This window comes from Phyllostomus hastatus, unplaced genomic scaffold (assembly GCF_019186645.2).
Source record: "Phyllostomus hastatus isolate PE091 unplaced genomic scaffold, TTU_PhHast_1.1 phas_scaffold_21, whole genome shotgun sequence".
Classification (NCBI taxonomy): Eukaryota; Metazoa; Chordata; class Mammalia; order Chiroptera; family Phyllostomidae; genus Phyllostomus; species Phyllostomus hastatus.
The window spans coordinates 46,662,044-46,688,370 of NW_025334017.1; the positions used below are offsets into that span (position 1 = coordinate 46,662,044).

General features: G+C 63.3%; 1 protein-coding gene across 2 annotated transcripts in view; it reads right to left on the reverse strand.

The window, feature by feature from the left end:
- Window positions 1-1,297: 1,297 nt before the first annotated feature.
- FAM135B (family with sequence similarity 135 member B) overlaps window positions 1,298-26,327 on the reverse strand; it is a 156,739-nt gene continuing 131,709 nt past the window's right edge. Inside the window, exons 8-20 of one of the 2 annotated variants that reach the window (XM_045861243.1) lie at window positions 24,592-24,745; window positions 23,927-23,976; window positions 21,192-21,347; window positions 20,172-20,245; window positions 14,174-14,328; window positions 8,390-10,322; window positions 6,243-6,409; window positions 5,552-5,643; window positions 4,538-4,635; window positions 3,195-3,346; window positions 2,725-2,835; window positions 1,756-1,869; window positions 1,298-1,572 (exon numbers count right to left, since the gene is read on the reverse strand). In XM_045861243.1, the coding sequence (XP_045717199.1) occupies window positions 1,367-1,572; window positions 1,756-1,869; window positions 2,725-2,835; window positions 3,195-3,346; window positions 4,538-4,635; window positions 5,552-5,643; window positions 6,243-6,409; window positions 8,390-10,322; window positions 14,174-14,328; window positions 20,172-20,245; window positions 21,192-21,347; window positions 23,927-23,976; window positions 24,592-24,745 (3,462 nt within the window). In that variant the 3' untranslated portion in view covers window positions 1,298-1,366. Of the gene's footprint in view, window positions 1,573-1,755; window positions 1,870-2,724; window positions 2,836-3,194; window positions 3,347-4,537; window positions 4,636-5,551; window positions 5,644-6,242; window positions 6,410-8,389; window positions 10,323-14,173; window positions 14,329-20,171; window positions 20,246-21,191; window positions 21,348-23,926; window positions 23,977-24,591; window positions 24,749-26,327 lie in introns of both variants that reach the window. The other variant, XM_045861242.1, reaches the window with a different exon arrangement.

Consider the following 26,327-nt stretch of genomic DNA (forward strand, 5'->3'; position numbering starts at 1 on the left):
CTTCAGGCCTCCGGAAGACGCGTCTCCCGGGTCGGTCCCCCCACTGTCCAGGCTCGTGTGTCCCCCAGCACAACGCAATCACCCTCTGGGCTTCCTTTAGCCCCACGGAGTGTCCTCGGCCTTCGGGACCACAGTAAACACCCGGGAAGTCTCCGAACTTCCCCTGCAGCCACGGAACGATCCAGGTTTTGTCTCCCTAGCTGCTGTTGTCCTCTCTGACCTCACTTTCGTCCCTGCTCTCTTGCGCTGTTTTTCCTTTTGCTGAAATCAATAGTAACCTTTCCTAGCCCTTTATTTTCCTAAGGCAAGAAGACATTTCTGTTGAAAGATACCCAGCACCCTTCTCAGAGCTCCCCTGAGGTTGTGAGCCCAGCTCGCCTCCTCCATTGAGATGTTCTGTCCTTCCGCAGACAGGAGGAGCAGCTGGCACGTTGAATGGTTTTGATTTTTTTTTTTTTTGCAGTTGCATCAAATGCTAACCTAGCATTTCTTTGGAAGTATGCCAGCAGGAGCGGCACACACCTGTGCATGAACTCGGTGCCCCCCTCTGCTAGCTGGAGTCAGAGTCAATTCTCCCTACCACAGACAGAGATGTAAGCAACCACAAAAATAATGTATGGACCACAGCTATGCGTAGAGGACAGCTGGAGAAGTAGGGGAGGCGACTGCTTCACCGAGTTCCAGCCAGCTGCGTCTGCAGCATCGCCTTGGTCCCCCCCCCCCACACACACACCGCCAATCACCCGCCCACTGCTGTGACACCATGGCTGCTGTGACGCCACGGACTTGGAGTCCAGAACGCATTCCTTCGCCCCTTGCTGACAAAACAGGAAGAGGGAATGACATCGCGGCAGCACACGTCCCTGAACAAGTGGCACGTGGAGTCCGTTAAGGATTCTATTTACACAGATAAGCTCCCTCTGCGCAGAGGTTCACCTGAGGTCTGAGGCGCTTGTGTGCACGCCCTTGAGTCAAAAAGGAGAACGCCACGCGCTGGCAACGTCCCGGACACACCTCGTTAAATCGGGGCGCGCTCTCCCTGCGAGCCACTGGGGCTCACCCAGGCGGGCTCCCCAGCTCCCAGCACTGCTTAGCCTCTCGTGTTCTCCCTAGAAACCATCTTGGATGAAACGCCAGGGGGCTGAAGTCTGCTCGGTAACGTCTGTTGCCTTTAATTAACACCGTGAGCTCGGCCCTTGCGAGTCTCTGACGCGGAGGCACCCGGGATAGCCTGTCCCCGCCCCCTGCCCCCCTCCGCACCCCCCGCCGCTCTGAGCTCCACCCCGAACGGCTGAGATCTACAAAAGGGTGACTTGGCCGAGGCTCTCCTGGGTCTTCGGTGGTTCCGGCGAGCTCCCCGAGGCCATTACTTGAAGTAGTTGAGTCCCACCACCAAGAAGAACTTCTCCAGGAAGAGCTCGGAGTCCAGCACGGCGATGTGGGCGGCGCGGCCGATGAGCGCGTTGGCGGTGCTGGGCAGGGCGTGCAGCACGTTGTGCCGGACCAGCGTGCAGCCCTTGGCCTCCACCAGGGGGCGCAGGAGGTTGTTGATCATCTCCGCGTACACCGGCCCTGCAGGGGGGAAGCGAGCAGAGAAGTTGGGGGGCGGGGGGGGCGCGGAACTCGGCCCAGGAAGCGGGAACAATGAACGCTGGGTGTGAGCGCAGGACCGCGGACGGGCCCGGCTGGGCAGAGTCCAGTTCCGGAACGGACGCTGCTCTATTAGATCGCCACCATGAATGAAGCGCGGCTTACCGGTGTGCCGGTCCTTGAGGGCCGTCTTGCACATCTCGATCCTGGCGGAATGGAACGGCACGTAGCGGTCTTGGGGCGAAGCCACCAGCACGACGTTCTTAAAATACTGCAGGCCTGCAACGAGCCAGGTGGGCACACTGACCCCCGGGAGCACGCGCAGGACAGGCCCGCCCTGAGACACAGTGCCCGAGCAGACACACCTGACCCGCAGGTGTGCCCCTGCAGAAGGACCTTCCGGGCCGAGAGGCTGGGGGAAGAATTTGCTGCAGGGGAGTGTTCGTGCCGCAGAAGGGAGAGGTGGGCGTTGTGCCCGTCGGGCAGGGACGCCAAGGTGACACGGAGTGAGCTACTCCACACGGGACAGGAGCAAGGTGCCGGGACAGCAAGGCTCTTGTGGGCCGGGAACACTCAGGAGGCCTTGCCCCCGGGTGCCCTCTGCTCGGAGCCAGGACAGGGGGGCGCCTGCAGCTCTGAGCCCTTCCTCCCTGCGGACAGCGGGGTGGGGCGGGGGGCATGCCCTCAGGCCTGCCTGGGAAGGACCAGCCTCCCTGCCCCTGTCAGCGTGAATGGACAGTGTCTGTCTGCCCTGGGGCGGGCGGGTCTGCCCCTGCGTGAAGGGGCTGTGAGCTGGGCCCCAGGCCTGGGGCCTGGGTGATCGGGAGGTGAAAGGATGCTGGGAATCGGAGGCCACAGCTCTCCTGGAGAGTGAGGCCCCCCCCCACGCATGCACCAGGGCTGCCACCTGGGATGCCTCCCCCATGCCGTCGGGGAGACCGGCGAAGGGGCGGCTGAGTCCTCGAGTAACCTCCTGCGCGGGCGAGGCCATGCCTCCGGATCGGGCCCCACCACGAGCGAGTCCACGTAGCTCGGATGCCAGCCGGGGCCACAGCGGAGCCCCGGCCCCCACGCGGGACACGCCGCCCAGCCCGGGGGGGACACGCCGCCCGGGGGGGGAGGCCACGCACCTACCTGTCTTCTGGCTGAGCTGGTACAGGAAGCACTTGCGCAGGTCGGCATTGTCCCTGAAGGTCAGCTGCAGGAGGGACCCGGATTTCTTCAGCTTCTGCATGAGCCACAGGCCTGGGGGCAGCGGACGCAGCCGGACTCAGACGCGCGAGGCCCAGCAGGCGCGGGCAGGGGGGGCGCGGTGCTGAGCGGCGCTCCCTCGGGAGCGCGGTTGGGTGTGGGAGGTAGTGAGCCCCCCCTGCGGCCCCCAGAGCGCTGGGGGCAGGGCAGAGGGCTGCACACCCAGCCTCCACCCACGCAGCACCCGCCAGAGGCCGCCTCACTCCCCCCGGGCCTCCTCCCACCGCCCACGCTCGGAGGAGGTTCCGGAGTCACGGGGTGCACCGAGAGGAAGGTCCGCCTCTGGCTTCACCCCCCTCCACCCCGGACGGACGGACGGACGGGGACGGGCGCCAGGCTCGGCCGACCCTTACCTGTGCTCACCAGGGTGCTGTTGTTGTACAGGGTGCCCAGGTGGGGCCCGGACAGCGACAGGAACGTGTGCAGCTTGCTGAGGTAATACCGGAACCGCGGCCTGGTGAGGACCGAGCGGATGATGATGTTGCCGAGGGAGTGGCCGATGAAGCTGTTTGGAGACAGAAACGGCGACGGTGACGGTGACCAGACGGTGATGGACGGCAGGCCTGCCGCCCGAGAGGCCCGCCCTGGGAGCGCAGGCGCGGTGCCCGCCAGCTCCCGCCGGATCTAGGGGCCGTGGCCGTGAGATTGGGGCTGCCGATGCACCCCCGTTGAGTTCAAGACAGGGGTCTCCGTGAGTGGCGGCTGCTGCGCCTGGTGTGGTCAGAGAGACATGTGGGCGGCCGCCCGGCTTTGCATTCTGGGAGCAGCCCCCTCCCCCATCTGGTCTCCCTGTCTCCTCTCGGTCCCCTGGGGGCCCTGGCTGAGCATCGAGCCGTCCGGCTCACGCACAGGCTGCAGCGCCAGCCGCTGCTGAGGCCCCTCGTGACCCGACCTGGGACCCCCTCTCCCTGTGCTCCACTCCTCTCTTATCACCCCGACGCCCTTGGCCCCTCCCCCCGCCTGCTCCCCGTTCGCACAGGCGACCCCCTCCTCCGAGCCCGCTCCAGTGCGACAGTCCTCCCAGGTCTGGGGATGCAGCGCAGCGTTCCTTTCAAACTCAGTGACCACCCTGGAAACCCTGCCTGTGTCCCGTGCTGGTGGCCGCACCCCTGGGGGCCTCTGCACCCTCACTTGTGAGACGAGGAGGAGGTGGCGTTTTCCCCGAGTCCCCCATGGGTGGGCACACGCCCGATGGCTCACAGCCGCGACCACACACGCTGCAGGTACAAGCTGGCTCCCATCAGCCTCGACGAGTACCCGTGTCAGATGAGCCACCTGCCTCAGTGGGAGGCCACCGTCCGTGCCCCTGGAGGCCCCCTGCCCGGGCAGGGAACCTGCCCAGCTCTGTGATGCCCCATCTAGGTGGGCCGGGCCCACGTTGTGGATACAGAGCCTCAGAGGCTCAAGGCTCGAGAAGGTTACAGCCGGGACTCAGGCTCACAGCGTCAGAAGAACAAAGACTCACCTGGGAACATCCAACTCAGCCCCAGTGTCTCTCTCCTGCGCCTCCAATGTCCCCTCCCCCGCACACACGCTGAGACAGTTATGGGTGTGCCGCCTCCGCTCTGGGAGCCCTCTACGCCACGAAGGCCACCAGTCCGTGTGCCCCGGTGGCAGACGGCAGGCGTCACGCCGCTGTCGAACACAGCCAACGCTCGGGGCTACCCCGCTGCTGCCCGGGCCCCCCGCCCCATACCTGATCCGGGACACCGAGAGGCTGTACAGCTGGATGTGCTGAATGATCTCGTCCAGCAGCCGGTCCGTCATGGTGTCGAAGTCTGCGAATGTGTCCGTCTGGAAGAGGGAAGAGGAGACGGGATGGGGCGGCGTCACAGCGAGGCCGGGCTCTCCCTCGGGCCATCTCCCTCCACGGAACCCCGAGGTGCATGCTGGGAGCGTGCTGCCGCCGGATGCTGGGCTGCAGACTTGAACTCGCAGCCCAGGGCACTAACGAAGGACCTCAGGGACACCGCAGAGCCCTCGGTCAGATGGAGAGACACCCCCTGGCACCGCTGTCCCCGTGTCAGAGGAGGAACCCTGCTCTCAGAGGGGACGTGGTCCTGAGCCAGGACCCACACCCAGGCCTGCCCGCCTCCCGGGCCCCTGCCCCTCCCCAGCTTGGCCTATGGGCGTAGCACAGGGCCCTGTCCAGGGAGGGGGCAGACGTCCACTTTGACAAGGATCCCCGGGCCATCCAGGCCTTAGGCAGGATGGTCAGAGGACACGAGAGCGTGGCAGGCCAAGGAGAGAGGTCACAGGTGTCTGAGGGTCTGGAAGGGCGGACACGGGGCAGGTACTCCGGAAGGGCTCCTGTAGCCTCGGGGGCTAACGTTTGGAAGTGCAGACGGGACCAGGGAGGGAGACTTGGGGCCATCACAGGAACAGTTTCTCACAGGTGAAGCTGCCCTACCAGGTCGCGGGCTGCCTGGAGCTGTGTGCTGGGGCCAGGGGGTCCCCTGAGCACCTCTCAGGGTGGGGACGGGGGGCGGGGAGTGATGAGAAGGCCCACAGAGCTCCTTATTGCCTGCCTTCCGTGAGCCTTAAGACACTAGAGGGGTAAGGCCAACCGGTCCACTTCTCAGTGTTCAAGGACGAAGAAAGGCCCGTGCCGGTGGCCAGGCCCCCTGCCATCTGCGTGTGCACAGGCTGCCCTGGTGGCTGCCCTGGCGACCCCGGGAGCCTCACGGCCCGAGGCCCGCGGCCCCCGTACCTGGTTCTTCTCCGACATCAGGAAGTCCAGCTTGCCCCCGGGGAGCCCCAGCTCGATGAAGGTCCTCACCAGCCGGAGGTCCGCGCTGTTCCCTGGAACGACAGCGAGCCCGCCTGCGCTAATCCCCGTCATCGGGGCGGGCGCCCCGGGGATTCCTCCCTCCTTCCCCCCCCATTTCCCGCATTCGCCGTTTCTCGTTGGGCAGCTCGCGTAACTAAAGCGAGTCCGACCCAGTTCTCCCTGCGTTCACTCCACTGGCCCATTCGTTCATTCCATGCCTGCCTCCCCCCCTCCCCCCATGCATCCAACCGCTGTCTGGGCAGGAGCGTGTGACCGATGCACCCTCTCCCCGGGGCCAAGGCCACGTCCCCGTGCCCAGCACGCTTCCGGCCGCCCCACCGTTGCTGACCGACCCCTCGTTGAAGGAGTGGCCGATCCAAATGAATTCGTGTTTATAATGCAGAGGTTTCTTTTAAGATTTTATTTATTTATTTTTAGAGAGGGAAGGGAGGGAGAAAGAGAGAGAAACATCAGTGTGCGGTTGCTGGGGGCCGTGGCCTGCAACCCAGGCATGTGCCCTGACTGGGAATCGAACCTGCGACACTTTGGTTCGCAGCCTGCGCTCAATCCACTGAGCTACGCCAGCCAGGATAATGCAGAGTTTTGCGGGGGACACCGCTCGGACACTCACCGTCCAGGCCGTGGACACAGACGACCAGGTGAACCCCGTCCTCCAGGCTCTCCTCCTCCTCCTCTGGCGGGAAGTACGGCGCGTCAGAAGCCAGCACGGACAAGTCACTGTACAGAAGTCCACCAGTCTTCAGCTCTCTTTTAAATTTCTCTTTGGCCTGATAGAAACTGGAGAATACACGAGTTAATCACACGCCGCGCTGCGCACTGTGCGCCGAACGGGGGAGGAGTCAGCCTGGGACGCGGGAGTGATGGGCACCCTAAGGAAGTGTCCGCCCAGGGGACGGGGTGCGGCCTCCGGGGAGACGGCGGTGGGGGAAGCTTTGTTCTGAGGAGGGAGAGAGACGGCCCCCCCAGGAAAACCGAGGGCTCCCCAGGTCTGGGTTCCGCAGATGTCTCCGGGGTTCCCGCCCTGAGCAGGCCTGGTGAGGTCCTATCCAGCCCCTGGGACCCACACAGTCTTTGCAAAGGCCTCCCCAGAGTGAACGCTTCTCGCCTGTGGCCAAGGCCACCACGGCTTGGCCGCCGCCTGCTTCCCCGGGGCCACCTCCCAGCCTCCAGCAAGAACACATTTCTCACAGCGCCCTGCACGGGCGATGCGGCCTGGTCCCTGAGCCTGTGTGCCTTCGGGTCTGCCTGTCTGGGATGCCTGCTCTCCCACAAGGTAGCAGTTGACGACAGCGCAGACCCGGGGGTCACACTGCCAAGGTCAGAATCTCAGCTGACCCTGACAGCTGGGGGCCAGCCACGAAACCCCTCTGCCTCCCACTTCCCCGTGTGTAGGAGGGGGGCCACCTCATCGCCTGCTCAGTACAGGTGTTTTGCGTAGTGAGTGGTACAATCCGTGCAAAATGCTCAGAGCATACTTGAAACGGATGAAGTGGAAAGCAGCTATTACGAGCCACATCATCATCATCATCATCACCATCACCCCCATCACCAGCAGCTTAGCTGTCGCCTTCAGAAAAAGCCTCTCCTGGCCACCACGTCTCTATTCACACTCACTGTCCCCGGCCCGATGAGTCCCTGTCCCCACCCACCCTGGCCCAGCTGCGCACCCATAAGCCATCCCCTCTGCCCACTTCCCCTCGCTGACGGCTCTCCCCTCGCTGCTAGCCTGCGGGCACAGTAGCCGCCAGGGCAGCGCTGGCCGGGGCTGGGAGCTGGACTGGGAGCTGCCCGCCAGCTGCTTGTTACGCAGGTTCGATTCCCAGGCAGGGTACATGCCTGGGTTGCAGGCCATGACCCCCAGCAACCGCACATTGATGTTTCTCTCTCTCTATCTCCCTCCCTTCCCTCTCTAAAAAAAAATAAATAAACAAAATATTTTAAAAAAATAATCTTCACGGAACAGCGGTCCGAGGTGGGCCTGCCTGGGCCGTGTCTGTTGGAACTACCGTGACAGAGGCCCCCCTCAGCATCTGGCAAGACGGTGCGTGCAGTGGGGTGCTTTGGTAAGATGACCCTATGATACACCTAATCAAACATAGAGTTTGCGGGTGCAGTAGCTGTAGGGCTACGAACCCAACACGAGGCTGAGGGGTGGATTGGGACATCGCCCAAGGGAGGGCACCGTAACCACACACACAAGGGCTGACGAGGCGAATCTGATGAGGTCCCCAGACTCCCGAGGCCCCTGAGGGGCCGTCCTCCAGAGCGTGCGAACACGGGCGTGCGCGACACTCCTAGAGAGTTGTCTATCGTCATAAAAACCAAAAAGGAGACTTAGGTGCCCCTCTCTAAAATAGGCTGTTAATGAATCATCTATGCAGTGGGACATCATTTAAACAGGAAATGATAATGCAAAAGTAGACTGCTAAACACAGAGAGGTGTTCCCACTACAGTAGGCTAAAAAAAACCCCTTAGTTTGTACAGAATTACCCAGTTTTTGCATAGGAAGAATGTACAGATATAGACCCAGGCAGGAAAAAGTGTGGAGGAACTGACAGGGCGGCTGCACGTGAGACCTGGGCTCACTGATGCTTTCTTTCTACTTCCGTCTGCTGCTCCGCGCGTCTGACTGGCACGGCGCGAGCGCATTACTGTGTTTGCACGAGGACGCGGCGATCTCGGTCTCGGAGCGGGGTGCACGGGCCTGAGCAGCCTGCGGGCACGCGTGGCCGCCCGCGCCGGGCCGGCCGGCTCACCTGAACATCCTCTCGCCGACGACGTCTTCCTCCCGCTGGCTGCACGGGGCGGACACCACCCCGAAGGACCCCGCCGGCTGGTGCGTGATGGGCAGCGGGGTCTGCTTGGACGAGAAGCCGGCCCTGGCGGGCGTCTCCTTGGGCACAGACGAGAACGGGAGGCACGTGGCCGTGCAGGACACGGACAGGTTGACGACCTCCACGGCCTTCAGGCCGTCCGCGGAGAAGGCCTCTGCTGGGGCCAGGTGGGGCCCCGCGGCGGAGGGGCCAGCCCGGGGCTCTGGGTGACCCACGGCCGGGGCGTGAGTGGGGTGAGTCACAGGGGAGCACACCACCCCTGCCCGGTGGCCCATCTCCAGGGGCGCCACCGCCTCAGGGCTGCAGGGGGAGCCAATGGCCTCGGCAGCCGGTGCACAACTCAGGTCAGGGACCCCACGCTCCGTGAGGTGCTCCATGCCCGCGTTGCCGCCGTCGGGCGGAGCGCTCGCCCCCAGGGGCCCACCACCTGCAGACGTGCCTTTTGGGGTCTCCACTTCCGCCCTAGGAGAAGATCCGTCCCGAGGGCCTTCAAGGGCTATGATAGGCGGTATTGGAAAATTAAGACCTTTGGTTTCAACCCCCGGCGGGGTCTCGGTTCTGCCATCAGGGCGACAGGGCCCTTGAGGATCCGAGTGAACCCCTTTATCTTCGGGGATGTCTCTGGAACCGGGGCCCTGCTGGCTGCCCACATCCTCAGAGACCACCTCCACGAGAGGACAGCTCCCCCCAGTGTCCTGGGTTCTGGGGCCACCCCTGGGCTCGCTGCAGGGTCCTGGGGCATCTGTGCTCTCGACGTGCCCAACCGGAGGTTCGGGGAGACCCCCTCCTCGCCGCGCAGCGTCCGTGTCTTCGGCAGACTCCTCGGGGCTGCTGATCTGGGGCGCCGACGCCGACTTGGTCAGCTTGGTGAGCGCCAGCTCCCGCTCCTCCTCCTCAAAGGGCAAGGAGCTGATGGAGGTGAGGGACGCCTGGATCCCGCTGGGCAGGCTCGCGTTGCTCTCGGTGCGCCCGCCCTCCAGGGAGTTCCGGTGCAGCGCGTGTCTGCGCGCCAGCTGCAGCGAGCCTTCCCGGTCCCCGGGCAGCTCCAGCGCCCTGCTGCGCGCCTCCGACCAGGCCACGGAGCTGGGCTCGCTCTCGATGCCGGAGTCCGAGATGACGGAGGAGGACCTCTTGATGGCGGCCCGGGAGAGCATGGACACATCCTCCCGCTCCTCCGGCAGGGGGTCCCTAGGGGGCGCCCTCCCAGCAGCAGCGTGCGGGGGATCGCAAGGCTCCCCGGGGAAGAGCTTCACACTGAGCGGCAGCGTCTGAGCGTCCTGGGTGGCACCCTTGCCCAGAGTCCCGGACTCGGGGGGCGTCCTCTCCTCTGAAGAGGTGGCACCGGGACCCCTCCCACCCGCCGCCCCGCGGCTGTCCGCCGATTCATGGTCGTCTCGAAAGTGCTCGCGCCCGTGCTGGTCACTGACGACCACTGTGGGCTTGGTGCTGGACCTCACGTCCATGTAGTCCGGGCCACCCTCTGGGCTGGGGCTCCTCCCCGGCCGGCTGTCATCGGCCTGGGAGTGGGTCCTGACGACATCAGACCCCTGGCCAGTCTGACATGCGTCTTCGGGCGAGCCTGCGTCCTGAGGGAACTCGCCGAGGGTCAGGTACACCTGAGACTCAGAGCAGACGTCCGCGTGGCCGGGTGTGGCCACGTTCTCGTCTGACGCCCCACAGCCGCTCGCCTCTTCGTCTGCGTCCGTGCGCGGTGGCCCCGGGCTGGGCAAGACGAGGTACGGCCGGCAGGGCGATTTTCTGCCTTCCGGATGGTTCTCTCCTCTGCTTCTTAGACACGTCTCTGCAGGACTGGGTGCTGGGACACCAAAACGAGGGTAAACATTCGAATCTTGCCCTACGAAAGGAAAAAAGAAAACCACGCCCTGTAGTTTAAGACTCGATGGCCACAGATTTCCCAAAAGCCCAGCTGCACCAGAAAGAACTGGGTGGGGCTCTGTGCCCACCTGGCTCCTTGGAGGTGAACTCTCAGTTCCCAGAGCTCCCCAAGCGGTGGGGGCGTCCTGGCGTTTGAGGGCCCAGATAGCCGAGGGTGCCCAGGTGCCCCACGGTGAGTCCTTGGAGAGTGCATGCCAAGGAGACGACTCGGATGGGGGTGGCAGTGCCAGGAGGGCCCGCCATGCCGTTCGTGGTTGGAGCTTTGTGCCAGGCGATACCAGTACGGCCTCTGGCGGGGAAGGTGGACTGGGGGCGGAGGTCAGCAGTGTGGCCGGCCATTCAATCGACCACGCCTGCATAAGGAACCCCAATAAAAACTCTGGGTGCCAAGGCTTCAGGTTCCACATACGCCAAACAGAAAAGATTGGGGGGGTGGGGAGGGCTGGTCGTCTATTTTATTTAAGAAGTTTAAATCCTCCTTGTGGTTTTAATAAAAGTTAAAGGATTATAATCACTATCGAATGTTCACCAGAAGTAAACCACGGAGGCACTTAATGTAAAAACGGCATGGGGCTTTGAAACATCATCGCCTCCTGTCAGTGAAGTTCATGGCTGGGTCAGGATCAGCCTCCTCACCTAGACACGCTCTCCGCATCGTGGGAGGCAAAGCCGATGTTGCCTCCTCTGGGGGAACCGCCCCCCACACCACAGCAAGCCTGACCCCCTGTGTGGCAAAGTCCCAGCACCCCCTCTGCACACACGGAGTGTCACACGCCCACCACCACACTGCGATCCACGGGGCACCTCTGGCTGCCACAGGAGAGCAGGGCTTGTGCTGTAGGACTCTCTCGACCCCCATGGCTGGCATGCAGTCAACAAACTGTGTTTGTAAAATGAACTGAGACGCAAATGCCAGCAGCACAAAGCTGACGAGTCTCGTTAACGGTTTGCGTGGGTTTAAAAAAACGCCAGTTCAATTTCACGTGGCCCCACAGATGGTCCCCAGCACACCCCACAGGCGGGGCCCTGCGCTAGACAGACCACAGCCGGGGAGAGGGGAAGCCGGGTTACTGATAACAGCGAACCAGTCTCCGCCTTCCAAGGACTCAGAAAACGTGGAGAGACACAGGCAGGAACAATGGAGTTGGTTCTCCTGCCGAAAGAATGTGGCCGTATCTGGAGAACAGGAACTAACCTTCTTCCAAGAGGCGGGTAAGGGGTCCCACCAGGAAGGGGACGGCATGGGCAGAGGCCCAGAAGTCCGCAGGGCCCGGCCTGGCCGAGCACCGGTTAGCCCCCATTGGGGGGGGGGGGGAGCGGGCATGACTGGAGGGAACAGGGGGTCCGTCAGGCAGTGGAGAAAGCCCGCCATCTGGATGAACTTGAGCGCCCCACACGAACGTGGAGTCTGGGCTTTGTGTCATGTTTTACTGTCACCGCCACAGCCCGGGCGGTGTGAGAGCTGGGTGTCACTGCTAACGGATGCCACTCAGGGACACCCACTCGGAACCTCCTTCGCGCCGGTCGGTCTGCAGTGTTCTGTGGACGGACCTCGCCAGGGCCGGCGGGGTCCTGCAGACGGCAGTCGCCGCCCTGTGGCCCGGTTCCACACGGTCACCAGTGGCCGGAGCCAGCGGCAAGCCCAGGGGGCCTGCCCCGCTGTGCAGGCCCCCGGTGAACGGCTCAGCCGCCTCGGGCCAGGGGAGGGGGCGTGGGTGGGAGCAGCAGGGACCACAGATAATGGGGCCAGAACCTGCGAGTGCCTGGCGCACAGTGGGCGAGTGCCCAGCGCACAGTAGGCGCTCTAGCCGCAGTAAGGTGGCAGACCACTCAGGGGTGCAAATGCAACTCTTCTAGTTCCCTTCTCACTCCACTAGAGGGTGGACTGCAGACGCAGTAACATCATTTCCAGTTACAAATATTCAGGTGGCCGCCCAGCCCTTGAGGAAATGGAAGGCAGTTCTTGATTCGCCGACACTTGCGCTCTGGGATGGAAGAACCGTCCGAGCACATTGTGAGAAAGTGGGAGGCCCAGGGAGGCGTCGGGCTGTGAATGGAGACGTGGATGCGTCTGTGCGAGTCTTTTTAGGGACGGGGAGGGTCAGCTGAGAGGTGCTGGGGGACAGCCAGGCCTCTGGGCGCAACGGCCCTCGGGCAGATGGCCGGTCAGTGCTGGGGGCCCCGTCTCCGCCGAGTCCTACGTCCCGAGCACACGACGGAAGCCGCGAAGGGAGGCCGGCCATGAGACACAAAGTCGATCTGGACAATGCAAGGCTCAGAGAGCCTGCTGGGGCAGGTGTGTGCCCGCAGGGGGCTGACGTGGGGCGGGGAGGGGCGGGGACCCTCCTGCAGACGGAGGTGGGCCCTCCAGCCAATGCTGCAGGGCGGGCTCTGTGCGAGTGCGGCCGCTTTGGGAACACAAAGCCGGGGGCTGCGGCGGTTCACAGGGGCTGATGGCGTCGTCAGGTGCGCCTCCACCCGGGGCCAGGGTGCCTGCCGGTGAACACGGCGGCACAGGAGCCTAGGAGGCAGCTGCACCCAAGCCCAGCGACAGTAACAGCAGAGGGTCTGGGAGCGAGGGCTGGCTTCCTTGCAGTTTCTGCGCCAACCCCTCTAGCTTTCTGTGGTTAAATCATTAAGCTCTGGCGGAGAGGAACACAGAGACGCACGCGCACACACACACACACACACACACACACACAAACACACACACACACACACACAGTCTCAGTGCCGAGGCCAGCTTTCTCCCCCAGCCCGGCTGGCTGCCATCGCGAGAGCCACAACATGGGCGTCATACCCCGTGTGGACACCAGGTGTCAGGGTGCCACTGACAGCCGACCAGCATCCTTCCTCCGCACAGGGCAGGCAGCACTGTCCTCGGAAGTCACGGGGACTTTTGAACACCCTGCCAACCTCGGCTTGCGGACACCCTGAGCCGTGCAATGGGCACCTGGGCTGTGCAATGGGCACCTGGGCTGTGTGGGTAGAAATCCTCGCTGCGGCGGCGAGACAGGTGTCGTGGGCTTCAGAATCGGGGTGAACTTAGCTGTGAGTGTCGGCTTTGACGTGCCGCCTGCTCTTTCATGCACACGCACACGCCTTGTGCCTCAGTTTCCCTCTGTGAAATAGGGCTTGTGGGACTAAAATGCTAAAACGTGGAACGCATCCCAGTTGGCAGAGGGCTTGGCACGTTCTGACCCCTGAAGGGGTCGTGGGCGTGTTCCAGCTGCTGGTTCCCCAGGGCAGGGCCTGGGGAGGCCACAGAGACGGGCCTCACTGCCTCTCCCGGCTCGCACCAGGCTCTGCCGAGGTGACCCGTCCGCTCACTGAAAAACGGTGCAGCGCCAGCAAAACACACTGCGTGTGAGCAAACACACACAGATGTGCTGTCCTTCCTCCCTGAAAGGAGTGGCTCTGGATTAGCAGAGGAACGCCCTTGCCGTGGGACCGGAAATGACTTTCCCTCTCAGCTGCACGTCGAGAGAAGAAAGGCCCTCCCTCCCCGGCACTCTGGCAGCAGGGAGAACGTGGCTGCTTAGCAGGTGAACACATTCAGGCACTTGGTGCCATCCCTCCCCACGCGTGGGCGAGGGAGTCTTTACTGCAATTGTCCCGTTGTTACTGGGCTTATGAGTGTCACTGGAAAAGGGACATTCCCAGCAGCCCCTTGGTTTTGGTGTCTCCTCTACGAAGGGAGAAGGAGCTTCAGCCTTCATTCCCACTGCCCTTGGGACGCGCACAGAGCCCCTGCCAGGAACCCCCTGGTAAGCCCCGCCCCCGAGTCCCTCCGGAACAAAGGAGACACACCTGTCGCAGGGCAGTCCACGTATCTGTCCTCAAAGATGACCGGCAGCGTGCTCCAGTCGCCGTCGATGTCCAGGCACTCCGCGGGCAGCGGTGGCATGGCGGTGAGGTACTCTGAGCTCCGGATGTCCAGGGACAGCTGGCTGTGGGACTGGACCCTGGGGAACGCACGGCCAGGTGAGCGCCCGAGGACGAGCTCGACGCGGCAAAACCGCCGCCCGTGCATCCCCCGTATCCCAGGGAAACATCCGGAAAACATTCAGCAGACTCTGACGACCGCTGTCTGTCTGCCCGCCCTTCCTGGCCCTGCCCTGCTGCCCCGAGAGCCCAAGTCTGCTTTGTGGTGGAGCTGGTCCGGCCACGGAGACAGAGGCCACGGGCCCAGACTGTACCGTTGGTGAAACTCGGGCTCCGCCACGCCCCACTCAGCGGAGCGGAGCAAATGCCACTCCGGTGGGACATGGGACAGGGGCTGGATCTCCCGGTGCCCGGGAGTCTCGCCTCCCGGAGGAAAAGCGGAAAGCTCTCCACTTATACTCCTACCTCTCCGAGCGCCATGAGCGCCCAGGGCCCGACGCACACTGGTGCCACCTGACTGAAGGACCATCTGCAGTGGCCTTTCTCGCTCACTGAGTGGACGCTGGCACCCTTGATTACGGTGTGAGTCCTCTTAGCTTAGGGGCCACGTTTGTTAATTCTCCCCACTCAGGGTTCTAAACATGCCTCCTCCTCTTTCCCCGCGACTCAACTATCCCTCCTCCAGCAGGAGTCTGGTTCCAGAATCTGAAGTGATCAGAGTCCCTCCTCCAAAGGCCGGGCTGGGAGAAAACACCCACCCCTTCCCCCCCACTTCCTGCGGAAGGGAGAGACTGCATGCCCACCCCCTTTCCGGAAGGACGCAGACGAGCACTCCATGGTCTGTCTCTGCGCCAGCCCACTCCTTCCCATGGGAGCGCTACCGGGTCGCAAGTTCGGGAGAAGAACTGAGCGTGCACCGCTCACGTCTGTCTGTCTGTCTGTCTGTCTGCAGCATTTGGGAGCCCCACCTCGACCCCGGGCCGTGGCAACCACCGGCCCCTGCAGAAGAGCCGAGGCCGCGGGACTCTGCACGAGCCCCAAGCCCCAAGCCCTATCTCCCCGTCAGCGTTCCCAGCAGCAAGTGAAGACCAACGCGTGTGCATACACGGTGCCTTGCACATGTGCCCTTAACACACGTGTGAACTATGCACACTGTACTTCCTCCTCATTTCCCAGTCGGAGCCGAACCCACGAAAGGGAATAAGGAACGGATTCCCCTCCTCAAAGCCCAGACGCCGGCTGCAACGCCCTGCCCCTCGGCCCTTTCTCCGAGGGTTCGGCACGCTCAGAGACACACGCGGGAACAGCGGCACGCCCAGGACCTGTGAACAGGGGACTGACACTTGACATAGACCCGAAGAGCTCCCGGAGCCAGGACCGGGTCAGGTGACCAGGGGACTCTAACGCAGCAGGAAGGGCTTGGAGAGTCAGTCTCAGTCATGATGTCCCGCGGGAGTCATCTCCTGCCGGAAGGGGGCCCCCCAACCGCAGGGCTTTGTGAAAACACGACCCGGGACGTACCTGAAACTGAGCTTAGGATGTGTTCACAAAACGACCCCAAACCCCAGGGGCGTGCCCACCATGGCCTCACCCCTACTAGGGGGGTGTTACTAGAACAAACAACCCCCAGGGTCGGCCTGGGTGTGGAGAAGTTGGAACCTTGGTGGGAACAAGAAATGGTGCGCCCCCTGCGGGTAACAGCACGGAAGCTCCCCGACAATTTAGAAGCAGGACTACCAGGCACCCCAGCAGCCCCACTCCTGCGTGTGTGTCCGAAAGAACGGAGACCAGGGTCAAGGGAGACCAGGGTCTCCGGAGAGAGAGCAGCACCCCAGGGGCAGAGCGGCATTACTCGCAGCAGCCAGGACACGGAGCCCAGCTGAGTGCCCACGGACAGGCGGATGGGGAGAGGGACGTGTGGTGCAAGCCTTGAAGAGAGGGAAATTCCGCAAGACGGGACCCCGTGCGTGAACTCTCAGGGCACTGTACTAAACGAAAGAAGCCGGCCACAGAGGACAAATACCGCGCGACTCCACTTGTCTGGGGAGGCTAAAACAGCCCGAATCAAAGAACCCCAGAGTGGGGTGGTGGCTGCCAGGGAGGGGCTGGGGCCGGGGGGTGGGGAGCGTCTAATCTATAGGCACAGAGTGTTGATGGGGCAGGATGGGGAAGCTCCAGAGAGCGGCGGGATGGAGCCCCCAGGGCCTGGTGTACTTACTACCTGGTAATGTCAACGCCAGGGGTCCCCCGACTCCAGGAGTGCAGCCCAGCGGCACACAGAGCCTTCCAGTCTAGAGGCGGAAGAACCCACGTTTTATTTCTGGGCCGTGTATTCTTTAGGATGATGGCTCCATACCACACACAGGAGTCAGGGAGTCAGCCTACTTAGGCTGGGGGCGGGATACAGACTCCCACAAACCCACGGGGAGGCCACTGGCTCCCCGTGTGGTGTCAGGTAAATCACTGAAGCCCTCTGGGCCACCCAGGTTTCTCTGGTCTTTTTTTTTTTTGAAAAGTGGGAGCAGTAACAGTTCCTACCAAAGGGGTGAACGGACACTCAGGGAGCTGGTGCACGCAGAGCACAGAGCACAGCCTCATGCCGGAGCCCGAGCAACAGACTAAGCTCCAGGGAGGCAGGTGACCATTGGCAGCCCTGTCTCCAGAGCCTCTCGTCACACGAACGAGGCTTCAAAGCCGCACAGTGGGGATTAAATCATCGGGACAGGCTGGTTTGCACAGCACGGGCCACATGCGTCCCTCCAGCAAGCTCCCACTGAACACCGGTGCCGTGTGGAAGGCACAGGCCACACACAGGGGGAACACGGAGAGGGACCATAAGAGACACCCTTGCTACTGGCAAGCGCTGCAGCATTTTTGAACACGTTCTAAATACTGCAACCTGCGGCAGGGAACAGTCTTTGGTGTTCGTGCTACGTGGCATCTCAGCACGGCCACACACGCCCGGGGACACACGCTGAGACAACGGTTCCAGAGCCACTGAGTCCCACTACGTGTTCGACCCTCCCCGTCCCCCGCACTGTGCGACCCTGTGCTCCCCGCCCCTCCCCCGTCCTTCTACATTTAAGGAGGGCACTTCCAAACCCACCCCGTTGATCTCGAGGCCCGCTGCAGGATCGTGAGCTCCTGTTTGAGAAACCGCAGCCCAGTCTGAGCTTGAACGAGACGGGCCCGGACAGGTGGCTCTCCCCTGGGCCGCCCTGTCTTCCTGCTTGTCCACCTGCCTCTGGCAGGCTGGCGTTCGCCTGCCCCACCCAGCTCTGATCTCCGCGGGGCGCGCCCCCTGCCCCGCACAGTGGCCAGGCAGAGTGCAGAGCCCCATGCTCTCCCCATTTCTGGTCCGCCGCTGCTCGTGGCCCTTCCCGCCTTTCCCAGAGCAGTCTCTCCGTCCGACACAGAATGCCCCTCTCTCCCCCACAGTTCTTATTCCCCACGATCTCATCAAAAGTTTATTTCGTCTTGAATAATGCAGTGTCTATCCTAGCCCATGCTTTAGGTTATAGGCTCGTATCTACTATTAGTGGGGTACTCGTAAACTTCTCTCTTCTGAGTTATGCCATGGGACAGACATTACAATCTCCTCTCACACGGACGTGTGTTTTCCCACGGCGCTTCTTACTTTTGGCCTCTCCCATCCACGCGCTCACCCCCGAGGCTGGCGCGCAACGTCCTTGAGACGGGAGATTCGTGTTGTTCTCCCCGAGGACCCCACCGACACCCCAACCAGGTCCGGACCGCGGTCCGCAGTGAACAGGTGTTTGCAGCAGGAGGGGGTCTCCCCTTCGCATCTAAGCAACTAGTTCAGGGGGGCTCGAGGACTGGTTTCACGTCCCAAGTGTCACACGTTACAGAACCAGGATCCCAAACCCTGTAAATGGGAGCTGACATTCAAGGTCTTCCCGCCACTCCCACCGGACACTAAAAGAAAGGCGTTAATCATGGTAGGGAGTTCAAAGTCTTTACCCTGGTCAACGCGGCCCCCCATGGGCGGGCCCCCACCAACCTGTCTGGCCCACCCTGCTCCCTCCTCGTTCCTGCCGCTGGTCAAACATTTTGTGTCCCCACGGGGAGCTGCCCCCGTGACCCCCGCCGCCTGCACAGTCTGCGTCTCGGTCAGGCAGCGCCTGCGACACCCTGGGCTCTCTCCTGTCACTCTGACTAGCACGGGCCTCCCCTCCCCCACAGCAGGGCGGAGCCAGTTCGCCCTGGCTTGTGGGAGACCAGTTGTTGTCCACGCGTCTCCCCAAGTCCGTGTTCGGTGCTGAGACTGACCGCGGAGGGAGCAGCCCCGCGGCGGGACGCAGCCACCGCCGCCGGCCAGAGCTGACCGCTGGTCTCAGGGCTGGTCACTGAGAACCGCCGGGGGCGGCGGCCACACCCCTCCTCGCCGCTACAGTCCAGCCCGCCCCTCTCCTTCCGCACGAGCAGCCCACGGGCACGGTGCCTTCCCTTCGCCCCCCGCCGCGCCCTCGGTGCCCGTGAGTGCGGCGGGCGCCTGCGTCACCCACGGGTCCCCGTCCAACCTCCCTGTGGCTGCTGCTGTGGGCTCCACCTGCGGGGTGTCCTCGTACGGTCCTCACAATTGTTATCCGGCCCATTTCAAGGGAAATACGATTAGGGCAGGTTTAGAAAAAAACAAACAAGGAAAAAAGAAAAAAAGCAAAGGTGACATTAAAAGAACTCTCTCAATGGAGGGAAATGGAGGGGCGGGTTTTGAACCCAGGTCGGCCGGGGCTTCATCGTCCATCTGCCAACAAAACTCTCCCAGGGAGGGCTGCCTAGAGTCCCCGTGCTCCCCCACGGGCACGCGCTCCTGGGGAACTCCACCGTGGCCGGCCGGCGGAGGCCCCCCCCCCGTGGCCGGGGAACCCAGGACGCAGACTCCCTGACGCCCGGCATTCCCCCAGCTCCTCTGACCTCGGCTGTAGAAGACACATCCCAGCGGCTCCAGCTGGGGGCCGGACCGAGCGCAGGAATAAATGACGGAGGGAGAGTCTCTCGCTGTCTCTGAAGAAGCTGTTTTAACCGGCAGATGGGCTTTTATCCCGGTGCCCCCCTCGCTTCCACGGCCCACGAGGCGAACTGTGAGTGTTAGTGTGCGTCCCACACGCAGGGGAGGGGTGGGGGGGGGGACGAGGGCGAAGGCCTTCCGGTGTGTCCTGGGTGATGGGGGGGGGGCGGGCAGCACCTAAAGGGTCTCTCCCCCGGGACCCGCTGCGGCACCGCTCACACCGCTCCGGCCGCGCCTGTAGCTCTCCGGGGGCGCCTGTCGCCCGGAAACAAGGGAAACCCTGGGACTTGTGTGGCGAAGGCCACACACCACGGAGGGGCCCCTGCCCCTGCCCCCCGCCCCGTCACTCTGAGCGAGGAGGACGATGTCACCTTGCCTCCGCCCTCTGACCTTTCCGGGTGCGTCTTCATTTCCCCTCTGATTTTGCAGGAAGGGGAACTTACAAATCCATCAGCCCCCCGGGAGAGGCCGTTCGGTCTTAAGTCTTAGGCTGAACGCACGTCATAGCCACCGCACAGTCCCTGGTGAAACCTATGTTGTTTTTTTTCCGACATGGTCTGTAGCCACACCGTCTGCTTCTCACTCATTTTGCAAAGGGGACTCGCACCCATGTCTTCAGGGCCCAGGAAGACCGGCCTCTGTCTGCGGCTCCACCGCGACACTCCGTGACGGAGAACTCGGCCATCGGCCGCTGCCGCCTGCCCGCGCCCACCTCAGCCACGCGTCTGAGTCCCCCGCCCGCAGAGCAGCCCGCAGCCCGAGTGGCAGAGGCGGGGGGGGGGGGGCTCTCCCGCGCAGTCGGAGGCGAAGGGTGGCAGCCACCACTCGGAGCAACAAGGTCCCGGGAGCCCGCTTTCGGGCGTGATGCAGGGGCACGGGCCAGGGGCTACTTACAGGTTCTCCTGGAACGTGAGGGCGGCGGGCTTCTGGTGCTCCGTGTAGAAGAAGGCCTCCGAGAACCTTCGGACCTGGGGACGGGAGGCGTGCGGAGGGTTTCATTCCCTGGGGGTTGGGTGGGCGTCGCCTCCATGTTCATGAGGAGCCTGCGGCCCCAGGAGGCACGAGCCAAGAGAAGGGGCTGAGCCCCCCACCCCGGCCTCCCACAGAGGTCAGAGGTCAGAGGTCAGAAACTACAGCCGTCTCTTCCTGGGAGAGGGGCAGGGGCGGCGCCTCTCCCAGCTCTCGCTCGAGCCTGCTGTACGCACACAGTGTCACGCGTGCGTACGAGTCTGCTCTCGCACCGCTTTCTGTCGTTTTTGTGTCTAGGTCTGAGACACTTGACAACGGGGACCATAAAGACACGTGGGTGAGACAGAGAAGGTGGGAAGCCAGTCACACGCACACGTGTCCCCGACACGCTTTGGGGACTCCAGGATTCGGTCCTTTTGCCGCCTTTGATTGTGTCTCAGGACCCGCCCACGCTGGGAGCCCGGAAACGCACCCAGGGGGACACCTTACACTTCGAAATACCGTGTATGTTTGCCGTGTACGATGCAGTTTTTTGCCCAAGTTTTTGAAGGAAGAAGAAGGACGCATATTACACTGGGGTATGATGATGACATGCCATGGGTATGATGAGGGTCCTGGGTATGATGCTCACAAAAACATGGGTGGGTGCTATACACGGCAAAATACGGTGCTTTCCAAAACACCTTTGGAGCACCTGGAATACTCCGTGACACGAACTCTGTCACCGTCTGGTAGCCGAGGGAGGTCTTTTATAAATGGCGGAGCCCAGGCCCGAGAGGCTACGCCAGACCACAGCCACCTCAGGGCAGCAGGTTCACGGGCAGCCAGGACCAGCCCTGGGGCCCTCGGGGTCCCCACCAGTTCTTGTTCTGCCCAGAGGACGCACTGCTGGGAAGCTTCGTCCAGCGGCCACTGGCGTGGGATGCACGCCGTGTGACGCCTTACCCTCAGGGTGTGATGCTCCTGCGCCAGGTGAGTGGTCACCTGGGCGTGCAGGGTCACCGTGTCCAGGAACTGCGTCCACAGAGCCGTCAGGTGGGAGGCGAGCCAGGCCAGGTCCTTACTGATCTGCTCGGCTATCTTCTCCGGGTTGTTCAGCACCTGGGGAGGGGAAAGGTGGCGGTGGGGGTGGGGGTGGAGGGCGCTCCCCCCGGGCACCAGTGGGGGCTTCTTCCTGACGGCGTGCTCTCCTGTCTCTGGGCACGGCTCTCTGCCCCCTTGAACCCCGAACTCCGCTCTCTGCCCCCTTGCACCCCAAACTCTGCTCTCTCTGCCCCCTTGCACCCCTAACTCCACTCTCTCTGCCCCTTGCACCCTGAACTCCGCTCTCTCTGCCCCCTTGCACCCCGAACCCCGCCCTCTGCAATCACCACAGCTTCCACCCATCAACACTGGCTATTCGGCCGGTGGAACACAGGCAGTTCCTGTGCAGGACCGCCCACCGCAGAGCCACGCGGCCCCCGCACGGTAGCTGTGGCCACAGCGTCTCGAGGGGGAAGGCTAAGGTCCCTAGAGCCTCCCAGCCCCAAGCTGGTTTGGCGGTTTGCCCACGGTGGGCGCCCGGCAGCCCCAGCAGCCCCCTCTCCCGTTACTCCAGACTCCTCCAGGGGGAGGGGGCCACAGGTCGCTCCCCGGAGACTCACGGGAGCCGACCCACCGAGTCCCTGCTTCTTCAAGAAGAGTAACTTGAGCTCGGGAGAGGTGAGACAGAGGTCAAGTCTCCGAGGAGAGGCCGGGAGCCGGCTGACAGCCCCGACCCTGCCTCTTAGGCCTCGCCATGTGCTCAACAGGCACTCAGTCCCCCTGACAGCCCCTCGGCCGAGCCCCAACCCTTTCTGGCAGCTTCTGCCCGATGTGTGAACCAGCCATTTCCCAGGACACTTCTAGTTCTGGGAAGGTCTCTTCCACCTTGACATTCCCAGCAAAAGGCATAGAGTCGGTGCTTAATAAATGTTTAGAATGTTCACATAGAGCAAAGACACATATGGGCCGGGCCGCCGCATTACTGTAGAGCTCTGTGTTTGCAAATTGTCCCCTGAAACAGTTTCCACCTGCGACCCCATCCCCGGGAGAAGGATGCAGTCCAGACTGGATGTGGCCACTAGGTGGCGATATGGTGCCTCTAAAACCCTCAGGGCTCTGGACCCAAGTTTTAGGGGTGTTGTGTGGTGGTGGGGTTCTGTTCTTTCCACTCCAATCACCAGGCTAGCCCTGCAGCAAACCACCCCCGTGTCCCTTTCCCTCCCTGTCACCAGCCACACCCCTGCAGCCGTCGGCTAATTCTGTTGCTTTGTGTCAAATAAAGCCCGGCACCGAGTGGAAAGCCAGCCGTGGGTCTGTCCCTCGTGAGGTCCGTCTGGCAGACTTACTGGCTGAGTCCTCGGCTGAACCGCTGCAGGGATTGCATACAACTGTAGGACAGGGACTCCCACGCGGCCTTGGGTTCAGGCCGCAGGCCCACCGCCGAGAGCCTCGGGGGTTTCCAAGGAGCCACATACTTTTGCGTGCACTTGCGGGAAGTGAGTGGGGACACGCCCGTGCCTCCCGGCGGGGCTGCTGTGGGGGCAGCGTCCTGCAGCAGGGCGGGGGGGCGGGGCGGCAGCACCCAGGACGAGGATGCAGGATGCGGGAGCTGGCCTTGGGACTGTTTTCATGTAAATGTGGTCACCTGCTGCTCCCTGCCTAAAGACGCCTCACTCTCCTCCCACCTCCCCTCCCCGTCTCCAGCCCCCAGACCTGTCGCTTCCCTTCTTCATGGCCCCTGTGCCTGGGAGTTAGTCCCGGCTTTGCCCTGTGCGCGACACACAGGCCCCTTCCCGGGGAGCCCGGGCCCCCCCAGGGGCCTCAGTCACCCCACTGCCTCCCTCCCAAGGGCCCTGCTCATGGAGCCCCAAGCGCAGCCCTGCGCCCACGCCCTCCGCCTCCAGCCCCCGGGGCCTGGACGGCCCTCCTACAAAAGTCAGGGCTCCCTCCGTGCCCCCAGGCTCCCACGCAGCCTCCCCTCTGGGGCCCACTAGCTCCTGCCTCCTCCCAGTTCATGACACGCCCTGCTGCAGTCGCAGGCATCTGTGTCCGCACCTGTGACCCCCATGGCCTGTGCTCCCCAGCGGGGTGACGCGCCTGTCTCTGCACATGTGTGAGTGCCACCCTCGTCCCAGCCTCACAGTGGATAGGAGGGGACAGGAAGGTGCTGGAGAACGTGTCACTAGTGACATGCACCTGCCCAGGGCTTACTGAGCAGATGTCCTTAATACGTCCTCGATGAATTTGTGGCGAACGCTCACTACCGTCTGCATCATCGTGTGGCGGGAGCCTGCCCCCTGCCGGGTCTCAGTCCTCCCGGCACGGGCACCTGGTCCCCATCACCCTCTGGGAGAGGCACGTAGCTGGCAGCCAATCAGAGCTTGCTACAGGGATGGGTCGTGGACAGGGAGGCGTGGCCTCGGCTCCACAACACAGAGGCCTGTTAACCAAGTGAGTTTGTCCAAAACGTGCAGCACAGAGCCAGGCACACGGCGGGTGTGTAACAGGCGTGCAGCAACGTAGGGTCACGGGATGTTCGTGTGCTCTTCCGCCTGGAGGGGGTCCTGTCTTTCGTCTCCATTTCTTTACCAAGCACACAGCCACGTCTGCCCGGCATAGGACAGCCCCTCAGACCTGGGGGTCAGCCCTGCACTTACCTGCAGCTCTGAGCACAGCTGGGACAGCGTCTCGTCGACAGCGAGGGACTCTGGGGAAAGAGAGGACAGCACATCATGAAACGCACTTGCCCTGAAACTCGGCTGCTGCCGACCTCGGGAGAGAAGCATGGTGTCACGTGGGCACTAAGGCCACAGAAACGGGACACCCGAGGATGCCCTTGGGCCGGTCCCTGCTGCCCGCAGGGGTCGTGCTGGTCAAGCGGGTGAGCAGCTGTGGAGCCCCGAGACTCCACACTCCCTGAGGTCACCACAGGCTCCTGGTGCCACGGGATGCCACGTCCTTCCGTGCCTTTGCGGGTGCCTGTGCACACGTGCACACACACACTCACACTCACACGTGGGAGACCCCCGTGGGACAGGGGTTTGCATCTCCACAGTGTGGACGGATGAGTGACCGGAAGTGCAGAGGGCAGGGGAGCAGTGGAGCTGAGCCACGGTCCAGCTCTGCGCACTCGGACGCTCCTGACCGTCACCGCCGTCCGAGCCACGGGAGCGGCCCTGGGACCCCGCCGTCTCATCGGCAGGAACCCGGGGCCGGGGCCCCGGGTGACGGGATGCTCACAGTCTCGCCCGTGTGCGAACTCTCCCCCAGCCCCACGGCACTGGGGTCAGCAGGCAGGGGACACGCTGGGCCCGGGCCTTACCCAGCTCCGAGGGCGGCAGCTCAGGCACGTCCCGCATGACGCCCAGGAAGTAGGCGCGGAGCCCGCGGTGGGCGCGGAGGAGCAGGAGGCACAGCCCCCGGTGGCACCGGTGCGCGCGCTGCACGCAGTTCTCCGAGGGCGCGTAGAAGCCGCCCTGCTGGACGACAGAGTTCAGAGTTCAGAGTTCAGAGTCATCGCGGCACGCGGCCTGGGCCCGAGAAAAGTGGGGGAGGGCCCGGGGTCTCGTCCCTGCCCCCGTGGGCGTGCGGGAACGGCACTGCAGTCTGCCACGCCCCTGCCTTAGCACGCTCACGTGACCAGAATAGCAGCCACAATGACAATAATGGTCACAGTAAGAATAACAATAAAGGCTGATGAGGAAGAGGAGGAGGAGGAGGAGGACAGCGCTGACCTCGCAGGGTTGTGGCGGCCAATGGCACCCCTTACAGGCCCCTCTCCCTTGTCCCCGTGAGAGCAGGGCCTGGGGACAGACAGAGGCGGGCTCCTCGGAGGAAGCGCACTGCTGGCAGCCGGGAGGGCGCTGTGAGGGGGCCAGCAGGGCCTTCCGGGAGAGGCTCTGACTGCAGACGCGCAGGGCCTCGCGAGAAGCCCGGCTCCGCGTCCCGAGGTCCCTTCTGGTTGGAACCTAAGAGACGCGTCCCACAGGGTCTGGAATCAAAAGGCTTTTCCGTCTCATAAGCACAAAGTCCCACCGCCGACGCCTGCGCCCCCAGGCACACATCCCCATGTCCTGTCTCCCCTTCCCCGGGGTGGGCGGTCAAAGGTCAGCCCAGCTGCGGAAAAGCGAGAGGAGCTGGTGGGAAGCAGGGTGTGAGGCCGCCTGCCCAGACCTTGGAGCAAGGGCTCCGCTGTCTACGGAGCACCTGGGGGGGGGGGCCCACCACGCTCCCTCTCATGGGACCGCCCACGAGCCCCGCCCACAGCAGAAGATGCTCCGATTCTGACTCTCCACGTGAAGTGGAGATACGCAAACGCCCCGTCTTACCCAGGAGATGCAGCACGGACGGCCCATTCCCCAGGACCCGTGCTCTCCTGTGGGCCCTTCTAGAACATGCCCGCGTGCCCATGTGCAGGCACGTGTGCACACACACTAGACGTGCACAGATAGGTCCGGAAAGCACACGCAGACACACGCGTCGGCGAACGCGCCGGACATTCTCTGGTCCTCTCTTTGCTCGCTTGTGCCTGGAAGCTCTCTTCCTTAGCGGGCCAGGTCGTAAATGGTAGGAACCCCTGTTCCCATCGCCCAGATCGAAAGACGGCGGCCCCAAGACCCGAATGACCTATCTGAGGTCGCGCTGCTCTGCCTGCAGTGGACGTGACCCCCGGGTTCGAGCGCTAACGGAGGCAGGCCCCTGGGAACCGCGCGAGGCGGCGGGCAGGTGTCCAGCGAGATCTGCGTGTTTTGAGGTGTTAACTGAAGTCCCGCAGGGCGTCCGCTCGCTGCGACTGAGCCCGAGTGAAATCAGACAGCGGACCGACCAAGCCGTGGGCTCCGGCAGCCCCGGGTCCTGGGCTCCGGCGCCCGGCCCTGCCGCCTGCTCACCCCGCGTCTTCCCACGGACGGTGTCTGTCTCCTCCGCAAAGTGCCCGGGCCCATGGAGGAGGCCCAGGAACCGTGAGTCTGTGATCGAGTCTGACTTTAGGACTCAACGCCAATGTTACGGAGCCTTGGAGAGAGACATAAAGAGTAAGTTGGGGAATCTCCATACGAC